General features: G+C 37.5%; 1 protein-coding gene across 1 annotated transcript in view; it reads left to right on the top strand.

The window, feature by feature from the left end:
* Positions 1–22,671, top strand: part of LOC137406763 (uncharacterized) — a 31,254-nt gene that overhangs the window by 6,000 nt on the left and 2,583 nt on the right. The window contains exons 5-10 of the mRNA XM_068093376.1: positions 10,732–10,804; positions 11,090–11,230; positions 11,633–11,813; positions 13,801–14,017; positions 14,143–14,231; positions 21,800–21,994. Coding sequence (XP_067949477.1) covers positions 10,732–10,804; positions 11,090–11,230; positions 11,633–11,813; positions 13,801–14,017; positions 14,143–14,231; positions 21,800–21,994 — 896 coding nt within the window. The remainder of the gene's footprint in view (positions 1–10,731; positions 10,805–11,089; positions 11,231–11,632; positions 11,814–13,800; positions 14,018–14,142; positions 14,232–21,799; positions 21,995–22,671) is intronic.

The raw sequence follows: 22,671 nt of genomic DNA, 5'->3' as shown, positions 1-22,671 counted from the left end.
CAACGGCACAACTGATGGACACTCTAGTTGCAAAGTACCCGTCCTTATTCAAGCAAACTTTAGGAGAAATGAAAAAGGTTGAAGCAACGCTCCGTACGCGCCCAAGTGCTATTCCTATTCGGCAAAAGCACTGAGTTGTACCATTCGCATTGCGGGCAAAAGTAGAACAAGAACTTGAATCTCTCCTAAATGAAAATGTTATCTCTCCAGTAGAACATAGTGAATGGGCAACACCTGTAGTTCCCGTCATAAAACCCAATGGTTCCATTAGGCTGTGTGGAGACTTTAAAGTTACCCTAAATCCTCAGCTAGTTGTTGACTCATATCCTATGCCATCTATAGATGACCTTCAAGAAAAAATGAGTGGCGGAAAGTTATTCTCCAAATTAGATTTGTCAAAGGCCTTTGCTCAGATCAAACTAGATGCAGCTTCAAAGCCTTTAGTTACTATCACTACACATAAAGGACTGTTCCAGTACAACCGACTCCCATACGGGGTGGCCTCAGCGCCTGCCATCCACCAGAGAGCAATGGATGACATACTGGGTAGCCTACCAAATGTCTTATGTTATCAAGACGACATATTTATTACTGGTCAGAACTATGAATCACATCTATCTACTTTGCATAGCGTTTTAGACCGTCTACAGAATTATGGGCTAAAGGTCAATAAAGAAAAGTGCTGCCTCCTACAATCATCAATTATTTATTTAGGACATCGCATAGATCAACACGGCCTGCACCCTATGGAAAGCAAGGTTAAGGCTATCAAAGAGGCTCCAACACCTACAAATATTGGTGAGCTTCGATCTTTCATAGGCTTAGTGAACTACTATCAAAAGTTTTTACCAAACTTAGCAACAGTCATGCACCCATTGCATCAACAGTTACGCAAAAATGCTCACTGGAACTGGTCTTCACAATGTCAAGAAGCCTTTGTTCAGTTAAAGCAGCTGTTGTCTACAGACTGCGTGTTGACACCATACGATGTTAACTCTCCTCTGATACTGGCCTGTGATGCCTCAGCATACGGGGTAGGGGCAGTCTTATCGCACAAACTTTCAAATGGTGAAGAAAAGCCCATAGCATTTGCTTCTCGAACATTAAGCCCAAGTGAGCGAAACTATGCCCAAATCGAACGAGAGGCACTATCAATTATCTTTGGGGTAACAAAATTCCACCTCTACTTGTATGGCCGCTCATTTACCTTGCTCACTGACCATAAGCCATTGGTTACAATTCTAGGCCCAAAAACCGGTGTTCCTCCTATTGCTGCGATGAGAATGCAAAGATGGGCCGCTATTCTAACAGCGTATACATACGACATAGAATACAAGTCATCACTCGCTCATGCGAATGCTGATGCTATGTCACGGCTTCCGCAGCCATGCAGAAGACTTCATTGTGAACAAACAAGACTATTTCACATTGAACAATATGCCCAACTACCCGTGACATTTGAGACAGTATCCATAAAAACTCAGGAGGACAAAACATTGAGCAATGTCTACAACTCAACCATACATGGTTGGCCTCCATACAGTGCCGCAAACATAGATCCATACTTTAGATGTCGACAAGAGCTCTCGACGCTAAATGGTTGCTTGATGAGAGGCATACGCCTTGTTATACCCTCTAGTTTGCGAGCCACAATACTCACCGAACTCCACCAAAGTCACTTGGGGATGGTCAAAATGAAAACAACAGCACGCAATTATGTATGGTGGCCACAAATTGATGAGGACATTGAAGCCATTGCAAGGTCTTGTCCGCAGTGCAATGCGGTTAAACACAATCCTCCATCAGATCCCCACCATTGGGCCCCTGCTGATAGTCCATGGCAGCGAATACATTTGGATTATGCCGGTCCTCTAGACAATACAATGTTCCTAATTATAGTAGATGCCTATTCCAAATGGCCGGAAGTTTTTCCCATTCGGACGTCTACTTCAGCAATCACCATAGCAACACTACGAAGAGTCTTTGCTACACATGGGTTGCCCTATACAGTGGTCACTGACAATGGACCTCAGTTCACATCAGGGGAGTTCATGCACTTCATGAAGAGCAATGGTATACGACATTTAACAACGGCACCATACCACCCACAAAGTAATGGTCAAGCCGAACGATTTGTGCAGACATTCAAACAAGCTTACAAGGCTTCGACAGAAGCAGTAAACACGAAAGTTGATAAGTTTCTCCTCAAATATCGTACATCGATTAGCATGGTAACAGGCAAGACGCCAGCAGAATTACTGATGGGCAGATGTCTGCGAACAAGACTAGATCTTCTGAAGCCATCAATTCAGGCTGCACCACTCACAAACTTCTCGCAGAAGCGTCACTTTCAGGAGGGTGATTTAGTGTGGTACAAGACGTTTCAGAGACCAGCCGTTCAGTGGCTGCAAGGGTCAGTCATGCATCTTCTGGGAAATTCCATGTATGAGATTTTAGATGCTTCCACCTCAGGTATTGTAAGGCGTCACGTTGATCAGCTACGCAAAAGAGAAACCTCTCCGTACTTGGCTGACACCTCCAATGAAATGAACAGTGAACGCGAGGTGACAAAACCCAATCACTTGCCGATGGGTCAGGAGACAGGTGTCAATATTGAAGCGGAGACGTGTCCACACGAGCAGCCCTCTTCAGGCACCGTTGACTCGATTCCATGCACCCCCATGGCACAAGAAATACTACAATCACCACAATCAACACCTACGCAAATCAGACGATCAGCGCGTGCGAAAACTGTTCCATCATATTTGTCAGATTATGAACTGTCCTAAAAAGGGGATTACAATTAGTGATGACATGTTTCTTCCCTAGGGGAAGGAGAGATGTTACGTTATTGAATCATTGGCTTTGCCGTTTCCGGTTAGTGCATGCGCACGCAGTTCTGTTTTTATCCTCGAGGATGCGTTACACGTTTTTCTAATGCTCTTGTATTGTATTCCTTATTCACTTATGTACTATTGTTCGTTATTCATAATATACGTTCTACAGCATTAACTACACACATATTCAACAAAGTCAATACTGTCATTCCTCATTTTTTGCAGTTTATCATTAAATTACTTGAAAATTAAATTTCAAGGTCAATTTTTCATTAATAATAAAAGTTTTTTTTTTTCTCAAGGTAGTTAATCAATTTTAAAAGCCGAGAGGGCTTATGAGGCATGATGAATGACATCACAAGAGCATCGTGTTTTTTAACTTCCCAAAATGTAACAGAAAAATAGCGAACTGGGATGGCTGCAGCCATCCCAGTTTTATTCATTCCCATCCCAGCATTATTGTGCCAGCATGCTGGCACAATAATGCTCACAGATAGATCTCATTTAGACAGAGTATAAATGAGACTTATGTATTCCATTTTTCTTTTTTTCTTTTTATTCATCTTCTTCCATTTTTAATATTTTATGAATATTTTTTATTCTGCCAAGTACTGCAACCGTGAAAGGTGAACCGCAAAGGAAATATTAGTGCATTTACCAAAATTTAAAGGCAGGAACAGAGTCATGCCAGTGGTTGACTACTGTGTGAGTGAGAGAGTGAGAGAGTGAGAGAGTGAGAGAGTGAGAGAGTGAGAGAGTGAGAGAGTGAGAGAGTGAGAGAGTGAGAGAGTGAGAGAGTGAGAGAGTGAGAGAGTGAGAGAGAGAGAGAGAGAAAGAGGGAGAGAGGGAGAGAGGGAGAGAGGGAGAGAGGGAGAGAGGGAGAGAGAGAGGGAGAGAGGGAGAGAGGGAGAGAGGGAGGGAGAGAGGGAGCGAGGGAGGGAGAGAGGGAGGGAGGTAAGGAGAGAGGGAGAGAGGGAGGGAGGTAAGGAGAGAGAGAGAGTGCAATGTCTATGAGCTTAGGAAGAGTCATACAATATCCATAAGTTTAGGAAGAGCTGTGCAATATCCATGAGTTTAGAAAGAGTTGTGCAATATCCAAGAGTTTAAAAATACACAGAGCTGGTACAAACACCAACCAGTGTCAGTTGATGAGAAAAAAAATACTGCAAAAGTTTTTTGAGATGTCAATGTCTATTGCCTCAGAATGATGGAAGCTAGAACAACAGATATAGTTGTTGTGAACAAAAAGAATTCAGAAATAAGCATTATGACACTGCAACTGCTCAGTAGAAGGGAGAGCAAATGAGAAAAAAAAACAAATATCAAATTCTAACAATAAAAATGACCAGCATGCGGAAAACGAGGGCGATGATGACATGGATAATAGTAGGAGCACTTGGGGTTACGCATCACCTGAATGACTGGATGAAAGTACTACATATTGATCGGAGGCAGCTGAGTAACGCCCAGCAAATTCCTTATTCTAGGATTGTATAACATCATCAGAAAGGGACTTCTATTTGAGTCCAGAAACCTGGATGAATAAAAATTTAACTACCGAACTAGACTATCAATGCAATATTTAGTTAAACTCAGAAAGATAGGTGTAAAACTGAAAGGTCTATCACTCTTTCACCAGAATCTTTTATCAGGAATCGCCTATTCTGTCATATGCACCTCAAAGAAGGTATCTCGTATCAAAAACTGACCAAGAAAATTTAGAAGCCATTCAAAAATGGTGTGTTAGGGTTATGTAACCTGATATAGACAGTTACAATCAGCATTGAAATGTCCTTAAGGCTGATGAGCTGTGTTCTAAGATGGTACTATCTAAAATACCCAAATCACATATCCAATCTGCTTGACCATCTATTACATTAATCCTACTCCTCCAGAAAATCCACTACACCTTATGCCAGACACCAACACCTTGCTAACGCACACAATATTATTACATATTATCATGTAAAAAAAAGATTTTTTTCAAAAACACATAATTTTACTTTACTGCTTTTCATTTATCTTTTTCATGGTGTAATTTACTAATTTGCTTTGAAGGCCACTGACCGGTATCTATATCTACCAACAAAAGCTGAGATTCTCTATGGTAATAATATAGGTGATAAAAAATGCCAATATATATATATATATATTTTATATATATATTTTATATATATTTTTTTTTATATTCATATATATATATATATATATATATATATATATATATATATATATATATATATATATATATATATATGAATATAAAAAAAATTGTTTCCCCTTCCCGATTAACCAATATGGGTGGTAATTTCTGCTCTAACTCGAGTCTCCTACAAGCGACCTGGGAGTTTGATCACTCGCCTCAAGATCTTAGCTGTTCCAATAGCGCACTTTTCTGCAACTCACTTGAGTTGATTGCTGTCGGTACCTGGCCAAGCCACATTTTATGCGCAGGTGTTATTGCGCCCAGTGCTTCACTAACTACTGGGATTACAGTTGTTCTTACATCCCAGTATTTTTCGATCTCTTCTCAAAGAGGGAGATATTTCTCCACTTTTTCATTTCCTTTGATGGCTATATTTTAGTCATTGGGTGCTGCTATATCTATTATAGTAGCCTTCTTGTTCTCATTGTCCACCACCACTTTATCTGGTTGGTTTGCGTGGTCATGTTTGTCAGTCTGGATGTAGAAGTCCCAGAGGATCTTAGCGCAGTCATTTTCATTGACCTTACCATGAGCTTCCCACTAGTGTTTTGGTTTATTAAGGCCATATTCATCACATAGACTTCTGTACACAACACCTGCAACATTATTATGCCGCTCAGTTTATGCATTTTCTGCTAGCTGCTTGCATCCACTGATGATGTGTTAGATGGTCACAGGTGCATCTTTGTACAGTCTGCATCTAGGATCGTTTCTAGTGTGATAGATTTTTGTTTGGATTTGCCTTGTTTATACTAGCTGTGCTACCCGGTGTTGTCCGGATAATAAAAAAGTCTTTGAACAGAAAATTGATTTGTACTTAACATATATATAACAACATTTACCATTCTAACTTTCAAATCATTTATCATGAGAGAAGTGTTTTATGTAGTTGAAATAAATTAAGAGAGAAAATAAAAACAACTGTAAAGGTTTTCAAACTTTGTCAAACAACTGTAACTTTTAAACTTTATATCATGAGGAAATGATTTTGTGCAGAACAGATTCTTGTCATTGGAGGCATTAGACAATGCGTAACTTCTGAGAATACATGTATTCAACAGATTAATAAAAAAACATGACAGAATATGGTAGTAATTTATAGTTGAAATTTTATTAGAACAATGTCTGCCAAAAATGGTTAAATGAAAAATTAATATTAATAATAAAAATTGGAAACTAATTAAATAATAATAACAGTGATAGGAAATTAATAATAGTTAAACTTCAAACAGATAATATACTTATTATACTAAATTATGTTTAAAAAATGCAAGTTGAAATAAAAACGAGAATGCAACAAACTTTAAAAACTTATATTATAAACTTCAAAAGTTATACGAAGTTTATAAATATAATAAGCTAATGTAAATCTATCTCCTTACCGGTATATATATTTTTTCTTAAAGTATGCAAATGTATGTAAATATAAGAGAGTGAGGAAGAACTGATACTAACGATAAATCTTACAGATAATCTTACATTAATCTTACAAATGATTGTTGCAAAATGTGAAAATAATTAGGAATTACTAATTGGTTAGGTTTAGAAGGAAAGATGTGTAAGCTAATACACAAAGCGAGCACTGATAGGAACTTTTTTAAATACGCATTCAGAATCAAAAAAGTTAGAATACAAAAAACATAATGTAGCTGGGAAAATGTCTTCTGAGCAGCTAGAATAAACTATTAGCGAACTAAATGTAGATGTAAAATAAATAGCAAGTATGTAAACTACGAAATGTCGATTCAACGTATATACATTTGAGTAACGTATATAATCAGTACAAAAATGGCCAAAGTTCGAGATAAATTATTAGCTTTAATGAAAAGAGACGAATAAGCATCGCGCTGCATATACTTAGGTCCCAAAATATTTCTAACTATTTCTAACGAACATCGTAACTCGAGGGCGCAATGGCCAATACAGAGTCGCCACTCATGGCAGCCCAGGAGCAAATGCTTTCAACAAGGCAACCCTAAACCAAGATCTATCACACTAGAAATGATCCTAGATGCAGACTGTGCATGGAATGCATAGTGAATGGCGACTTTTTAATGAAAACTACTTTAATCAGAAGATAAACTGTTACCACAACTACAGTTCTATATTAGTTTTTGTGTCTGATTAGTTAATACTTCAACCCATCTTGCTCTAGGGATATCATTTAATTAATGCTTTATTTGTACACGTGCTTGTAAGCCTACATGCTAAAACCCTGAAGACACTTCACGTGAAGGGCTATGTCCTTATGATAAGATGAAATGACGTTCAGTAAGCTTGTATTATCTTCTTGTCATGCACGCGAGTTTAAGCAGGCTCTTACTTATTAGGTACTTCCTTCAACAGCACCCTTCCTGTCTACAAATTGTGGCAGTCAAATGTGATTAACATTATTTTACCTTGATACAAATTGAGGTAAATTTAGTGTACAGAGTAAACTGCCATCAAATGTTCAAATTACATCAAACTCTTTTTGACTTTTAACTGATTGATAACTGACACAACTTTTACTCTTAAAGATTTTCATATCAACCTTAACCTTGATGATTAGATAAAATATTCTTCAGATGAAAACCAAGTACTTTACTAGATTGTGAGTTGCCAATCGTCTGGTTTATCACATCCTGAAACTACCTTGTTTTCTTTACAAAGAACACTTTATAGCCCAACTGTTAGCTGACGTACATGCTCTAGGATTACTCTACGGCGATTAATACAAATATTTAATACAGACTCATCTTACTCATAAGTGAAGTTAGTCCAAGGGGAGATAAATCCTTGTGTTAGTCCGGCTACTCCATCCATGTATACCGTACTATTCTGATGTACTCCGTGCCAGTGAATACTTGTTCCTTCACCATTATTCATCTCATTAGTTACAGTTGCTACAACCTGATCCCCTTCACACACCTAAAATGCCTGAAGCCGCTTAGTTTTCTGATACTATCATTCAAAATAGAACATTCTAGAGTGTTCACTCACAAAATTAAGTTTTTCAAGTATTGTAGTTTACAGCTCAAGATAATCATCCTGTAGTTCTAAAAGATGGTTGCAGGATTTTCCGAATCAGTTGGAATAAAATTAAGTTTCTTGTTCATTAGCACTTGCCTCAGCAAAGCACATTAGCGTTTTTAGCTAATAAAATATAGTTTATAAAAGATACTAATAAATGTGTTTTAAGTTAGTATTGCTGTTTTTTATCTCGCAAATGGGATTATGCCCAAAAATGTGTAGTTTACTCTAGGGATTTTCAATTCTAGACTTTAAAACCCAGACAAGCTGTCAACACTGATATATACAAAAAGGAAAGCAACTTTTAAGAACCAAAGGCAGTCCAACTCATCCATTTTAACTCAAGTCACAGGATATTCATCACAACTCAAACATAAACATCACAACTCCCTTTTGATCTTCAGTTCAACTAGAGGGAAGTCTGATGACAACTCCCTTTAAATCTTCAGTTCAACTTGAGGGAAATCTGATAACAAGTAAAAATCTACCAGCAGAATGAAGTTGATTTTGTTAGAAGTCCTCAGTGCTTTTCAAATGTTACCTTGCTACAAAGCTACAAAGGTTCAATTTTACCCTGACGTGAGAAACCTAGTAGTACCTGCTGTTTGTTAAAAAAGGCAAAAGACATGACAGCTACCACTATGTAACTGCATAACTTTACTTTTGGGTTTTTTAGAAACTTCTACAATCAAAAATGAACAAAAATTATTTTTGAAATAAAAGTAAAAAGGGTAATTTTTGTTATGTACCAAAATACTTTTTTGTGAAAAAGTCAGCATGTATATATCTGTTGCAGTGATAGCCTGTTTTATAAGGATACTTTGCATGCTCTATGATTGTACAGCGCAGCGTCATTCTATGTATTAGTAAAAGTCGTAGATAACTAGCTTACTTGAAATAGCCATTGGCAAACTGCCAGGGTAATTGCGCTAGTATTGGCATTTCGCTAGTGTACATATATACATACCACATATACATGTATATACAGTATATACATATATATATTTGTACATATATTGTATATATATTTATGTACTGGGTGAATGCCCAGCGTTGCCCCGGTAATAAAAAATTCTTTGCATAGAAAACTTATATTTATTTAACATGTACAACATTTACAATTCTACCTTTTAAACTTCATATCATGCGGAAAGTGTTTTGATGCAGTTCAAATAACTCAAGAGAACAAACAAACATTAAGTACATAGAAAATATCTAAAAAAGGTTACTGTTGCAGCAGAAGCTCATTATATTCAAAGTTTTCATGGACGATACAGGTACCTCTCGATACGGGGACAAACGCAAAAATAAGATATCAGACTTTCTTTGTTTGATACTTTGTTTGAAAAACAGAGAGAAAGTGTAGAGGCAATTCCTACTCCAGATAATACAGTTGTACGCTTGAAAAGCATTTAGCTTTTACAGATTTACCGAAACCGGCAATATGAGTATAAGGATACTTTTGAAAATTACACATTAAAAAAATAGGTAACGGTCAAAAAAATTGTTTTTAAAATGACTCAAAAAAATAAAAAATGCAAAAGGTAACATTACTTATAATAAAAAGTGCACATTTGCTATGTGCAATTGTGTAAAGGGTATACAGTATATGGTAAGAGTGTTGGGGAAGGATAAGGATGTCGTAGCCATGTGGTTTATGCGTGCTTATGGTTTATGGTTCTCAGTCTTGCAATTTAAATGTCACGAGTTGAAATCTACTACGAAGGTGATGTTTCATTGCTAAGACTTTAATTGCTATAACCTTGGCAGATGTAAAACAGACAAACACTGAGATTTATATAGTACTGTGCTACCTGGCGTTGCCCGGGTATTAAAAATCAGCTTATAAACAATGAGAGGTCATGAGAGTTGCCTCCCACTTGCTATTAGCTTGGCACATGGCCAATGGATGATTTGAGTAAGCATACTAATAAGCGCTACCGGCTTGGAGACGTTAGGCAATAACCCTGCATAGTACGCCAAGCCGTTGCGTATTTGTTCCCGTGTAGCATCATACATAGCTAGTGAAGTAATCAAGTTAATGTGGCTAAGTTGTTACGGCGTCTGAATGGTGAAACAGAGCGTCCCAGTTCAAATCTTCTGCGATTCGGAACCATTATTCCAAGATATCACTAGCTATAGCTGGACAGCAAAAGCAGACTTTGAGAAATATATATATCGACAAGTATATATTTATTTGTATATATGTATGTAATTTTTAAAATAGTACAAAATTTTGTGTTGGTACTGCCTTTGTAAAAATTGTTTATAGTTATCTTTCCTTGTCTGCCTTATGTCATGTCTGATTTTTAAAACAGATATTTAGCTGTTTATGGTTATTATATGGTCTCTCACTAATGCTATAGTAAACATCTTTTGATATCACTGGTTTATATTAGCGTTCTTGAAGTTCAGTAAAATCATAAATTCCCAAACATTTTCACAATTCACATAATTTGAAATAAATAATTACATTAGCTTGTAGAATAAGATTAACCAATGAACAGCCGCAACATATTGCACAGTGTAGACAACTCTTTATAGAATGTATTTCAGGATACATTTACAACTAATCCTTTACAAAAAATTATTTTTTTGAGTTTGGACCACATTTTGAGCATTTATGTGGTTTCATTAGTCGAATTACGTAGCAAGTTTGTGGGGCTTTATTTGTAGGTCGAGCTGTACTAAATGGAACTAAGTCGAAAGTTTACACAGTATTAACAGTTACTCGGGGAGACACATACAAGTGAGTGTTTTATATTTTTCATGCTATTTATTTCCTTGAAGAAAGCAAACTGTTTGGATGCTTGTTTGATATCCAATATTTATGGTTTAACTAACTTCTTGTTTTTACACACTAACTCTTCATCTTTTCCAATATTCAATATTCTGGCAATACTTGTTTAATAGCTGATTTACAACTAAATAAAACTTTGTATATATTTGTTAATTTTTTTAGATTTTTGATTATGTGCATGTCTATGTCAATCTGATGATCACTTTACAAGATTAATTGTGGTTTGCTTTCCAGGATTCGTTTGATCAGCAATGCGGTGTTCAACTGCCCCCTGCAAATATATGTTGATCAGCACAAGATCAAGGCAACAGCATCAGATGGTGCTAATATTGAGCCCATAGAGACAGACACAGTGGTAATAGCAGGAGGCGAAAGGTTCGACTCACAGATCAATTATTAGTAATTTAGTTTACTTTTTGAAAATTATAATTAATTTTTTGCATTAGTACACATTCCAGAAAACTAAGATAGCTATTACCAGCTCTCCTTTTTAAGTTTAACCAAAATTATTATAAATTTGACCTTTGGAGGTCAACTCCTATTCTCAGCAGAACATTTGTTTTACATAGAAGGCCCTTGACCAGGAAGTGAGATAAAGTTATGATAGGTACGAGAAGAGTAAAGATGTTCGACAAGACATTCTCAAGGATTAACTGGTCATCTTGAGTAACAGATATTCTCTCGAAATTACTCTTTACAAGGGTTTTCATATAGGCCAATGTATATTACTTAATGAAACGGCAGACACAAGGTAATTAAAAAGTTTATCAATTATAGATGGGATATTCTACTATCGGCAGATGAAGTCGAGAATGACTATTGGATATTGTTTGAAGGCCGTGGAGACTGCCAAAATAAGAGGACATATGCAATACTCCACTATGCATCGGACACACGTCTTGTCAACCCAGGCGCCATGCCAGATCCCAGCAGTATCAAAATACCAGAACAAGCGATTGTAAGATAAAAGCTATAATATAAAAGTCTGAGGATTTATAGTTAAATATTAACATGACTGAAGGAAAATGGGAGATGTCCGGAAAAAAAATTCCTTAAACTTAGATCTGCGGCACATTTTCTGCAAGTATGATGGGGGAGGCAGATAAGATATATTGATCAGCAGATGCATTATACTTGAATTTACAAAAGTGATATTTAACTCTTTTACAGCCAATAGCAAATAATAACATAAAACAGCATATACCAGAGTAGAGAGAGGGAGAGAGAAAGAGAGGGACAGAGTGAGAAAGAAGGAGTGAGAAAGAAAGAGGGGGAAAGAGGGAGAGAAAGGGAGAGAGAGAGGGAGCAAAAGAGAGGGAGCGAAAAAGAGGGAGCGAAAGAGAGGGAGCGAGAGAGGGAGCGAAAGAGAGGGAGCGAAAGAGAGGGAGAGAAAGAGAGGGAGCGAGAGAGAGGGAGCGAGAGAGAGTGAGTGAGGGAGAGAGAGCGAGAGAGAGGGAGCAAAAAAGAGAGAGCGAAAAAGAGGGAGCGAAAAAGAGGGAGCGAAAGAGAGGGAGCGAAAGAGAGGGAGCGAAAGAAAGGGAGCGAAAGAGAGGGAGCGAGAGAGAGAGGGAGCGAGAGAGAGAGAGTGAGTGAGGGAGAGAGAGGGAGCAAAAAAGAGGGAGCGAAAAAGAGGGAGCGAAAGAGAGGGAGCGAAAGAGAGGGAGCGAAAGAGAGGGAGCGAAAGAGAGGGAGCGAAAGAGAGGGAGCGAGAGAGAGGGAGCGAGAGAGAGAGAGAGTGAGTGAGGGAGAGAGAGAGGGAGCAAAAGAAAGGGAGCGAAAAAGCGGGAGCGAAAGAGAGGGAGCGAGAGAGGGAGCGAAAGAGAGGGAGCGAAAGAGAGAGAGCGAGAGAGAGAGGGAGCGAGAGAGAGTGAGTGAGGGAGAGAGAGAGGGAGCAAAAGAGAGGGAGCGAAAAAGAGGGAGCGAAAGAGAGGGAGCGAGAGAGGGAGCGAAAGAGAGGGAGCGAAAGAGAGGGAACGAGAGAGAGAGAGGGAGCGAGAGAGAGAGAGAGTGAGTGAGGGAGAGAGGGAGCAAAAGAGAGAGAGCGAAAAAGAGGGAGCGAAAGAGAGAGAGCGAAAGAGAGGGAGCGAAAGAGAGGGAGCGAGAAAGAGGGAGCGAGAGAGAGGGAGCGAGAGAGAGTGAGGAAGAGAGAGAGGGAAAGAAAGAGAGAGAAGTTGAGAGAAAGGGAGAGAATGAGAGAGTGAAGGGGAGAATTGTGGGAAGATTTGATTAAGCATTTCCATTCTGTAAAAGTTACATGGTTTTGTGAAAAGGTCGAGGTCATTGTAATGACAAAGTTGCTTTAAAAGGGCAATCAATGTTTTTTCATAAATAACTTCTAGACCAGTGTCAAAGAGATATACATGTATGTTAGCAGTGGTTACCTAGTCACCCATTAATTACCAGTAACTTTTAGTTTCTTTATCAGAGGTATTTGCTAGCTCCTCTGTTCTTCACACTTTTAAATCGAAATTAGGTCAAAATGGTGGATAGTGATGAACAGACAGAGCATATTAACAAAGACATAGAGGAAGCTAGCTAATCTATTAGTTCAGTTTATTTATGGATTAGAAAAAAATCACCGTAAGCGTTATAAAACATGACTATATACAACCTAATGGGAAACTGTCTGCAATTACAACTTCAAAAGAATATCAATTTTTGCAAAATATATCTCTGAAACATAAATGATTCAGATGTGCTCTTTCGTGGCTCAATCTTTTTTTTGTAATAACATTTGTAGATGTATTTTGTAGATGTCTATTATTTTGTAGCTTAGGAATTATAAGGCTACTTTTAACACAGAATTTTCTAGTTGTAATGTTAGTGAGATTGAAATGAAAACAAAAATGGTATAAAGTGATTGACAGTTCTAACTTGAAATTTAATTGATGAAAAAGTTTCTGAGCTGGCCAAGTGATGAAGAGAAACTTTTACCTATTTTGTAGACTGTGAACCCATTCAATGAGGGAATTATCAGCAAAGTGAGCTACCTAAAAACTTTGGCAACTCTGAGGTCTGATGACGACAGCCCGGACTGGCTTAAAGATGAAACTCTTAAAATAAAAAAGAATTATTTATTACTAGGCCTAAACAAGCTCAACAACTCATTATATAATGTACCCCAACTCTATCCCTGCTTGCCTTCGAAACCAGCTGGTTCAGGTATGTACGGTGCGAGTTGTGCCACTCTAACAACAAATTTGAAACTATTCCATCAGTTAAGAAATTATAGTGAAGGAAATGATTATGTTTTCGTTTCTAAAAATAAGATGGTTGAAAAATTACAGATGGTTGCACAGTTCTTGCTCAAATAGACCATATAAATGGAAAGCTACCCGCTGCCCCTTACCTCAGCAACTATGGAGAAATACCAGCGGTAAGTTTCAGTATGACTATTTTTTCTATTGTAACTTTTTACCAAGCTGCATTAGCCTTTGCTTCCTCTCTCTTGCATGCTTCACATGCTTAGCATGCTGTGGTCTATTTTTTAACCTTAGGAATAGCTTAAAAAATCTTTGGCAGATATTCTGATAAATTAATATATCACTCATCTTGTTGTTTACAAGCACAGGCAGTTTACTTCAAAAACAAAGAGTAAAAATACTGCTCGGTTATAGGGTTATGTTAATGTTTTACCATACTTTTGATGATAATTGTTGGCATTGCTGAGACAACCCATGCATGAGCTTTTCACGCTAGTTCACACTTGATCATAGTATGTCAACGCTGATACCACAAGACATCGGTGATCGTCTGTAATAACATTGTTCACACTATCACCAACCCATCTGTGTGTACATCAACAAATATTCCATGGCATAATCTCACTACATAATGCAGTCACTGCATCGATCAAATACTAGTCCCGCAGCAACTATCGTGAAGAGAAATATAAATCTAGCAGTAATGGAGGGTCAATAACTATTAACTATAAGGGTCAATCTACAACAGCGAATCACTATTGCCGAAATGGTGCACATTGCGCAGACTGTTGTGGATGCACAGAGAAGTATACTGTATCGGAAAAGTTTGACACCTGCAATGTTTCCTGACATCCGTGTTGCCTTGGCGATGCCATAGGTCTATGGTTCATACAGTAGGTGAATAATCGTTGAAATAACAACTCCAAAATACTGCTATCAAGTGTGAGGCAGCCTTTATGGGTAGATGTAGAAGAGAATCCACTGATTGCAATTGGTGTAACCTCCTGGCAAAAGCTGACTCAACTCAATGTATCACACAAAGAGCTCATCTTTATCAATTATGTGCTGCTCTTGTGGTATTACGCCAATTTGTTTTTTCGATCTGTTGAAACAGAACAGTGCACCTTGTATACGCTATTGCAGGGGTGCCCAAATAATTTTGCTGGAGGGCCAAACAGGTAACCAGGCCTTATCAGGAGGGCCAGGCATGAATACAGCTGTATATATGTAAATGCATGTGTATTTTAAGTAATGTGTAAGTAAACATATTCACATGAACATAAACATGAAAGTAACAAGGTGTAACATAACAACATATGTAGGTTTATTCTCAACAAAATCTATTGTGCAGAAGAAGTATCTGTAATGTTAATGACACACATGAAATCGAGTTTGCTTTGCAGCTATTGCTGCAATATCTGGTTTATCTTTGGTTACTGCTACAGCTAAGAGCTGTTGAGTATGTTCCTCTGTCAGTACTCTCCGATACCTACTTTTTATAAATGTCATCTTTGAAAACATTGATTCACCCAAGTAGGTTGTACCAAAGAAAGTAAGTGCACTGCCATATTGCATAGCGTAGGATACTTCTCCTGTATAGCAGGTTGCGTTCAGAACCCTACAATAGTTTGCTCAGCAAATTGAGCTTTAGCCAGTATATCTGCCTTTAAATCACACAGCTCTAATTCTGCCACACCTGTCTGAACATGAGGAAAGTTATCAATTTGGGCTTTCCAAAGCTGATGTCCCTGAAATGGTCACGCAACCAGCTTAATAATGCCATTGATACTATTGAACGCAGCAAAGCGACGCTCCAAAATAACATCAATGAGAAAAGCCCTTGCTGCTGTAAGGTCCACGACATCATCACGACCATTCACAAATTCTCTGATGATTGGAAAGCGGTTCATATCACTGTTTATGTCCTCGTAAAAGCAGTGGAGTTTGTCTTTAAAAGATGTAACTGCCTGCCAGAGTTCTACCACATTATAACCTTCACTCTGCAATTTCAAATTTAGGCCATTCAGATGAGTCAAAATGTCTGTTAGAAAAGCCATGTCTCTCAGTGAATGCTCCGATCTGAGAATCTGTACAATTGTTCTGCTGCATCTCTTCTAATCTCACTAAGAAACTGCTCAATATGCTGTCTTACAGTTCATACTCTTTGCAAAGCTCTACCCTTACTCAGCCATCTGCAAAAGTACATTAAAGTACATTGTATATTAAAAATAATTGACAATATTCACAACTTTGCTGTGCTTTTTACCTCATCATAATGTAATGAAAATAAGTATGCCAAATATAATTCGAAGATAGCAATATGGTACTAACCTGACATTTTTGTGTACTAACAATTCATCATACTGAGAATCAGATTCCTGTAGAAAGTTTCTAGCTGGCGGTGTCGTAGAGATGATTTTGATTTGAGAAAGTTTATTAGTTTCATTATGTCCAGCATAAGACTTTCATATTCATCTTTCAGTTGTGCACAGAGAATGCTTTCGTGTATGATACAATGAAATGCAATCATCTGAGGATTGTTATCTTCAGGCGATTAACAAAACCAGAATATACACCCACCATAGCTGAGGCGTCATCTGTTGCTACAGAAATTATCTTATGCATTGACACTTTATGGGAGTCCATGTAAGCCTTGAATGCCTGATATATATTTTCTCCAGTTGTACGCTTGGTCAGTGGAATAACTGCTGCAATGTCCTCACTAAACTTGTTGTTGAGATAATACCGAACAAACACACACAGCTGAGCAACATCGTTTATGTCAGTGCTCTCATCTACTGCAACTGAAAATGATTCACACCTGTTCAAGTTATATATGACACTTTCAGTCACACGATTGGCAATAACTTCTATCCGTCGTGCACATGTATTCCTAGATAGCGGTAGGCCTACTGACTGAACAGCTTGCTGAATATCTAGTTTTTCAGGGTAGAGCGCTTGAACGGCTAAAACCACGCACTCTTTGAACAATTCGCTGTGGCTGTATGGAGCCATTGCCTTGGCAATTTTATAACAAACTTCATAACAAGCAGTAGCCTCTCTTTGTTGCAAGCTTTTAGCAATCCCCTCAGCATAATCATTTGTCCATTAGCCTGCCTTGTTAATCTATCATGCTGTTCCTGCCTTCTAGCTGTTCCTGGAGGAAATCTTCAGTCATAGTCAGGGTAGTTTTGAGTATAATGCCTTTTGACATTTGCTACCTTGCTTATAGCCACTGAATTATTGCATATCAAACATGTAGGTTTCCCTTTTACTTCATGAAAAAAAGAATCGTGTAGTCCGGTCTGGATTAAAACGTCGGTTTTCTCTTTCTACCAATATCTGAGCCATGATTTATGCTGAGAAATCTCCACACTAACACAAAACTAAACTCTACTATTGTCAATAATGCTTTACAGGTGATTTCAGATAACTACCATACTTTTTGGACTATTAGCCGCTACTTTTTTTGATGTTTTGAGCCAAGCGGCTGATTTGGAGGCTGCGACTATTCTGCAGTTTTTTCTTTCACCGCTAGGGCGCATTAACCAGAAACTACGGTTAGTGTGCTTCTAGCGGGGAAATAAAAAATGAAACAATGCCTACTGCGGTACTGTTCCGTTAGGCACTGGATTAAAAAGCGTCGGTTAATACGAAACAGTGCCTAACGGCACTGTTTCGCTTTAACTAGCAAAGTTGCTGCTGTGTTAAAAGCACCGTCATGAGTTCTGTGGCATATACAAAAGGTGCGGCCTATGTACGTATTGTTTTATTCCCGTTTTTAGAAAATAAAGCAGATACGGCCTATATAATAGCGGTGCAGTTAATAGTTCAAAAAGTACGGTAATAATTACTACTGATACAATAATGCATTGCCAGACAAACTCTTTAAAAATTGCAAAACATTAAAAAAATGCAACAGCTGGGGGCCTGATAAAAACAGCTGAAGGGCCTGATCAGGCCCGCGGGCCTCTATTTGGGTACTCGGGCGCTATTGTATACAAGGTTATTGTGTGTAATGATTTGAGATACGAGTGAATTGACATACGAGCTCAGTCCTGAAACGTATTAAGCTCGTGTATCAAGGTATTATTGTCCTACAAATTCCAACATCATCATAACTTTTTCTACAAATCACATTAGATTTCGTATTGCCAGTAGGCTTTCTCATAGCATCACCTAAGATCATATTTTTATCAAATTTGAAAAATAGTTAAAATTTGTATTTTCTGCGCTTAAACTTAACTCTCTGTACTCTAGCAGATAACTTAAATAAGTCGGTCTCATGTAAAAGAACTACTAGCAGTCTAGGTCAGTTTCCATTTTAATTTTGCATTCACCTAAATAATATAAACACATGTCTTGCCTAATGAAAAACAAGAATAGGAATAGTGTTGAGTATTGCCTCTATTCGAAACTCCTATATTCTTGAATTATCTCTGAGTAGGTCTAATATTAGATGTATGTACTAGTGCTGGGCACGAGTACTTCTTGGTCAACGGGTTTAGACCCGCCCCCTTCTGTTCGGGTTTTTCGAGTATCGGGTAGCTAGTAGTGCTAGGCTCGGGTATTCCTTTGCCTACGGGTTTTTCGGGTATCGGGTTTGTTGATATGGATTTTATGTTTAAATTTTCTAAACAGATATATCTTCAAATTTACAAAGCAATTATATTTCTTTTCTATTTATTTATCATTTTTCAGTTTTCATTGACTGACATTCGTACTCGCAGCATTAACAGGTGAATTGTTAAACAGTCAAGATAGTCTGGGGCTACAGGCCATTTTCATGTCAACAGGTGGCAGAAGATAGGGTCTATGGTAGCTTAATACTTGAGCATGTTCTATGGTCCTCTCTGACTTTTTGTAGATGGTGCTCCAAATCTCATAAAAAACTTTACATTATCGGCTTTTCCGTTAGTAAGGCTTGTTGGCTTAGTGAAACTTGGTTATAATGAATTATGTAATCCATAATAGCTAACTGTAGTAATCAATTTAAACAGAGTTATTAAATTTTCACTGCTACTATCAACGCTGATAGCTTTTTCTCACAAGGCGATAGCGGAAACAGACTAAGGACCTATGTGTTATCGGTGATAGCGAACACGCGCCGTATTAAAAATGGCATAGATTTGTTTACGAAACCGATTTGGCTAATTGCGCAAATAAAATTTGATGTAAGTATTTCTTCTCACCTTTTAATGACAAGTAATCACTGCTTGACTACAATATTTCTAGTAGGCATAGTAAATAAGGTATGATATATTTTATTCTATCTATTAAATTAAAAACTCGTTAAACCCCATTGTCATGCCTCCTTAGCAAAAATGACACAGAAATGCCTTGTGGTCCCAGACTAAGAGCGCAGGGTGCAATAGACCGAGTTTTTGTTAACACTACCCGACGGATCCGTGTACCAAAACCCGAACTTGAAAGTCAAAACCCGAACCCGAAGGACCGGAATACCCGAAATCTCTATTACCCGATACTCGAGAGAAGATAAACCCGCGAGTTCAACGAGTATTACTACCCGTGCCCAGCACTAGTATGTACATATATTAACAGCATATTTTTATATGTATACTAACTTCTAAACATGTAAACCATATCTAGACTAGACTCTCACTTATCTGTTGTGTTTTGTCTTTGGCTTATAAGAGTTCTGAACATGATTTTGGCTCTCCATCAAACTGCCTCGTGTTCTTGGTACTTAGAAGTTTTAACACATAAATTATATTGGCAGTTTTAAAATATTATTATCATTCATTAAGTCAGACAGAAAACAAAACTTGACATTTGGCCGTCAATTGTATACAAGAAATACTGAATTTCCAACGTTACACAGATAATAAAAAGGTTTTGCACAGAAAATTTACTTCTAATCAACATATACAACATTTACCAGTCTAACTTAAAAGTTGACTTGCAACAAAATTCACATAACAGTTATTTGGTATCAAAAGATTCACCATGTCTTACTCTGTTGTGTTGTAGGTGCCAAATACGTGGAAATGTGATTACAAGCTCTTAAAAACTCAAAAACGAAAAGCCACTGTAGATTTGAATATCTTTATTTCGATGACGTAATCACGAAATTTGGTTATCGTCTTGTCACGTATGTTCTCACGTGAATTAAAAGGCCAATACAAAGCTCAATATAAAACTTATCGTAGTACTAGTTTATGACAAACACTTCGAGTTTTACCGAAGACCCCGTATCAAATATAGATGCTCGCTACTTTACAGTTTTGTTTCGGCATTATTCAATTGTCAAGTCGTAATCTGATCATGTGGCCCAATACTTCGCAAATAATTTCTGCAGCACTTTTCGATTATCACAGGTGACCAACAGGCTCATCATGATTATCAGACAATGATATGTACTCCTTCGAGCTAAGGTTAAAAAGTTTAATGATTTTTTATGGCAAGTTATAAGATATCAGTGCTAAAAGTGACAGCATTACGATGACGATAAAACAGACGCGTAAGAACAATAGACATGGTTTTATTGAATGCATGAAGTATATTTGTGAAAATATTTCAACGAATAAACTTGCAAGAAAGTGTAAACAGAAACCATCTTTCACAACTACATCACATTTGAGCCGTTTTGGAAAGGGAATCCAAACTACGGCGGTCTCGTGTGGCTGCGATTTTCTGTTCGTTTTTGAGCTTTTAAGGGCTTGTAATCACCTTTCCACATATTTTGTACCTACAACACAACAGAGTAAGACATGGTGAATCTTTTCATATCAAATAACGGTTTATGGAAATTTTGTTGCAAGTCAACCTTTAAACATGAAGGTGTTTGTTCATTTCTGTGTACTGTGTTTATTTCTGTGTACTGTGTTTATTTCTGTGTGATTCATACCGTACCAGCTGCAGTGCTTGCTGCAGTTCTGTTGGCTATGTGAGTTTAAGCATGTTTTTCATGAATGTTCACTCAGTTTACTTTTGGTATGTCTTCATGCACAACGCTAGCTGAGGTGTTTAGAAAGATGAAATGTGAAAGATTGGAAAACATTAATTAGAAATTAAAAACAGCTTATAAACAGTGGCAGGTAATGTAGTTGCTATTGACTAGTTTGAGTAAGCTAGTGTACATATTGCTAAACTTACTAATAAGAGCTGTGAGAGCAAGCTTTAGATAATGACTATTTTCCAAATAGATCTATTATATCCTGTGTAGCTTTTCACCTTTTGAATGGCAGGTTCTGACATCAAATCCTTGGTGATACGGATTTGTCTTTGCTATATTTTAGGGTGTAGACACAGGGTGTACAAAAAGGCAATAAAACAAACACTGAGTTTTATATATAGAAGTACACAATTTATTTCATAGTATAGCCAGTTGAACAGTATAGTGTATTGAATATATGCCTGTATGCAGAACTGGAGGTTATGAGTTGAAATCCAGTGAAAAGTGGATTTTTCATTTTTAAAACTTTATCACTATACTTGGATACGCGGATAGACAGACAAACCACAGCCAAACACTGAGATTTATATATAGATGTAGAACTTAGAATACAAAGTGTAGCTGAGATGCATGGGTTTCTACTGGTCATCTGAGTGATGTCTTAGGATTATAACATTTCTTATTATGGTATTTTGGCACTAGTAAGTTTCATGGAGGAATTATTTTGAAAAGGTGCAGCGAATCCATGTTTTTCTAAAACTATGTATGTTCTTACTTCTATTAACTCTTAAATCTGCCAGCTGACTTGATGCAGTTTACTCCCAGGAAGACTTCTGTGACGTTGGAACAATGGTGGACAAAGGGTGTGACAAAGTATTCTGTCAGTGTATTCACAGACTCAAGGTCGACCGCGGCGATGTTGTTGAACTGGTTCTCATAGACAGGGGAAAGTATTGGAACATCACTAATCATCCAATGCATATTCATGGTCAATACATGCATGTGTTGGGTGTTGGTCAGGTAGGCATCTACCCCTTGTTCAAGGCTTCAGCCTTAGTATCTTTCTTAAGTGATGGTTTCGATCTTAGAACAAAAACCACTGTTGGAATATTTTGTATGGGCGGAAATGTAGTGGAAAATTTTAAAACGGTCAAAACTTGTGAATATAGCAACTCCGCATCATTCACGTATATAAATTTATAACTTTACGTAAAATACAGTATAACATGTCTGTAGTGGACATGTTTATTACACACATATGACTATATCAGACTTTAATCAAACTTGAAGACAATTCTACAATGTAGGCCTGCATATAATAGGCTTAGCTATAGTAAATCAATACTTTAAGCAACTTGTTAAGATTGATCCTAACTGGTTAATTGATCATAAATGATCTGTCATAACTGATCTGTCGTAACTGATCTGTCATAGCTGATCTGTCATAACTGATCTGTCATAACTGATCTGTCATAACTGATCTGTCATAACTGATCTGTCATAACTGATCTGTCATAACTGATCTGTCATAGCTGACCTGTCATAACTGATCTGTCATAACTGATCTGTCATAACTGATCTGTCATAACTGATTTATCATAACTGATCTGTCATAACTGATCTGTTATAACTGATCTGTCATAACTGATCTGTCAAGTGTGTTATGAAGAAGTTTGCTGCACTCTGTTCTCTTTTCA

This window comes from Watersipora subatra, chromosome 10, assembly GCF_963576615.1.
Source record: "Watersipora subatra chromosome 10, tzWatSuba1.1, whole genome shotgun sequence".
Classification (NCBI taxonomy): domain Eukaryota; kingdom Metazoa; phylum Bryozoa; class Gymnolaemata; order Cheilostomatida; family Watersiporidae; genus Watersipora; species Watersipora subatra.
This window is presented reverse-complemented; position numbering and strand designations above follow the sequence as displayed.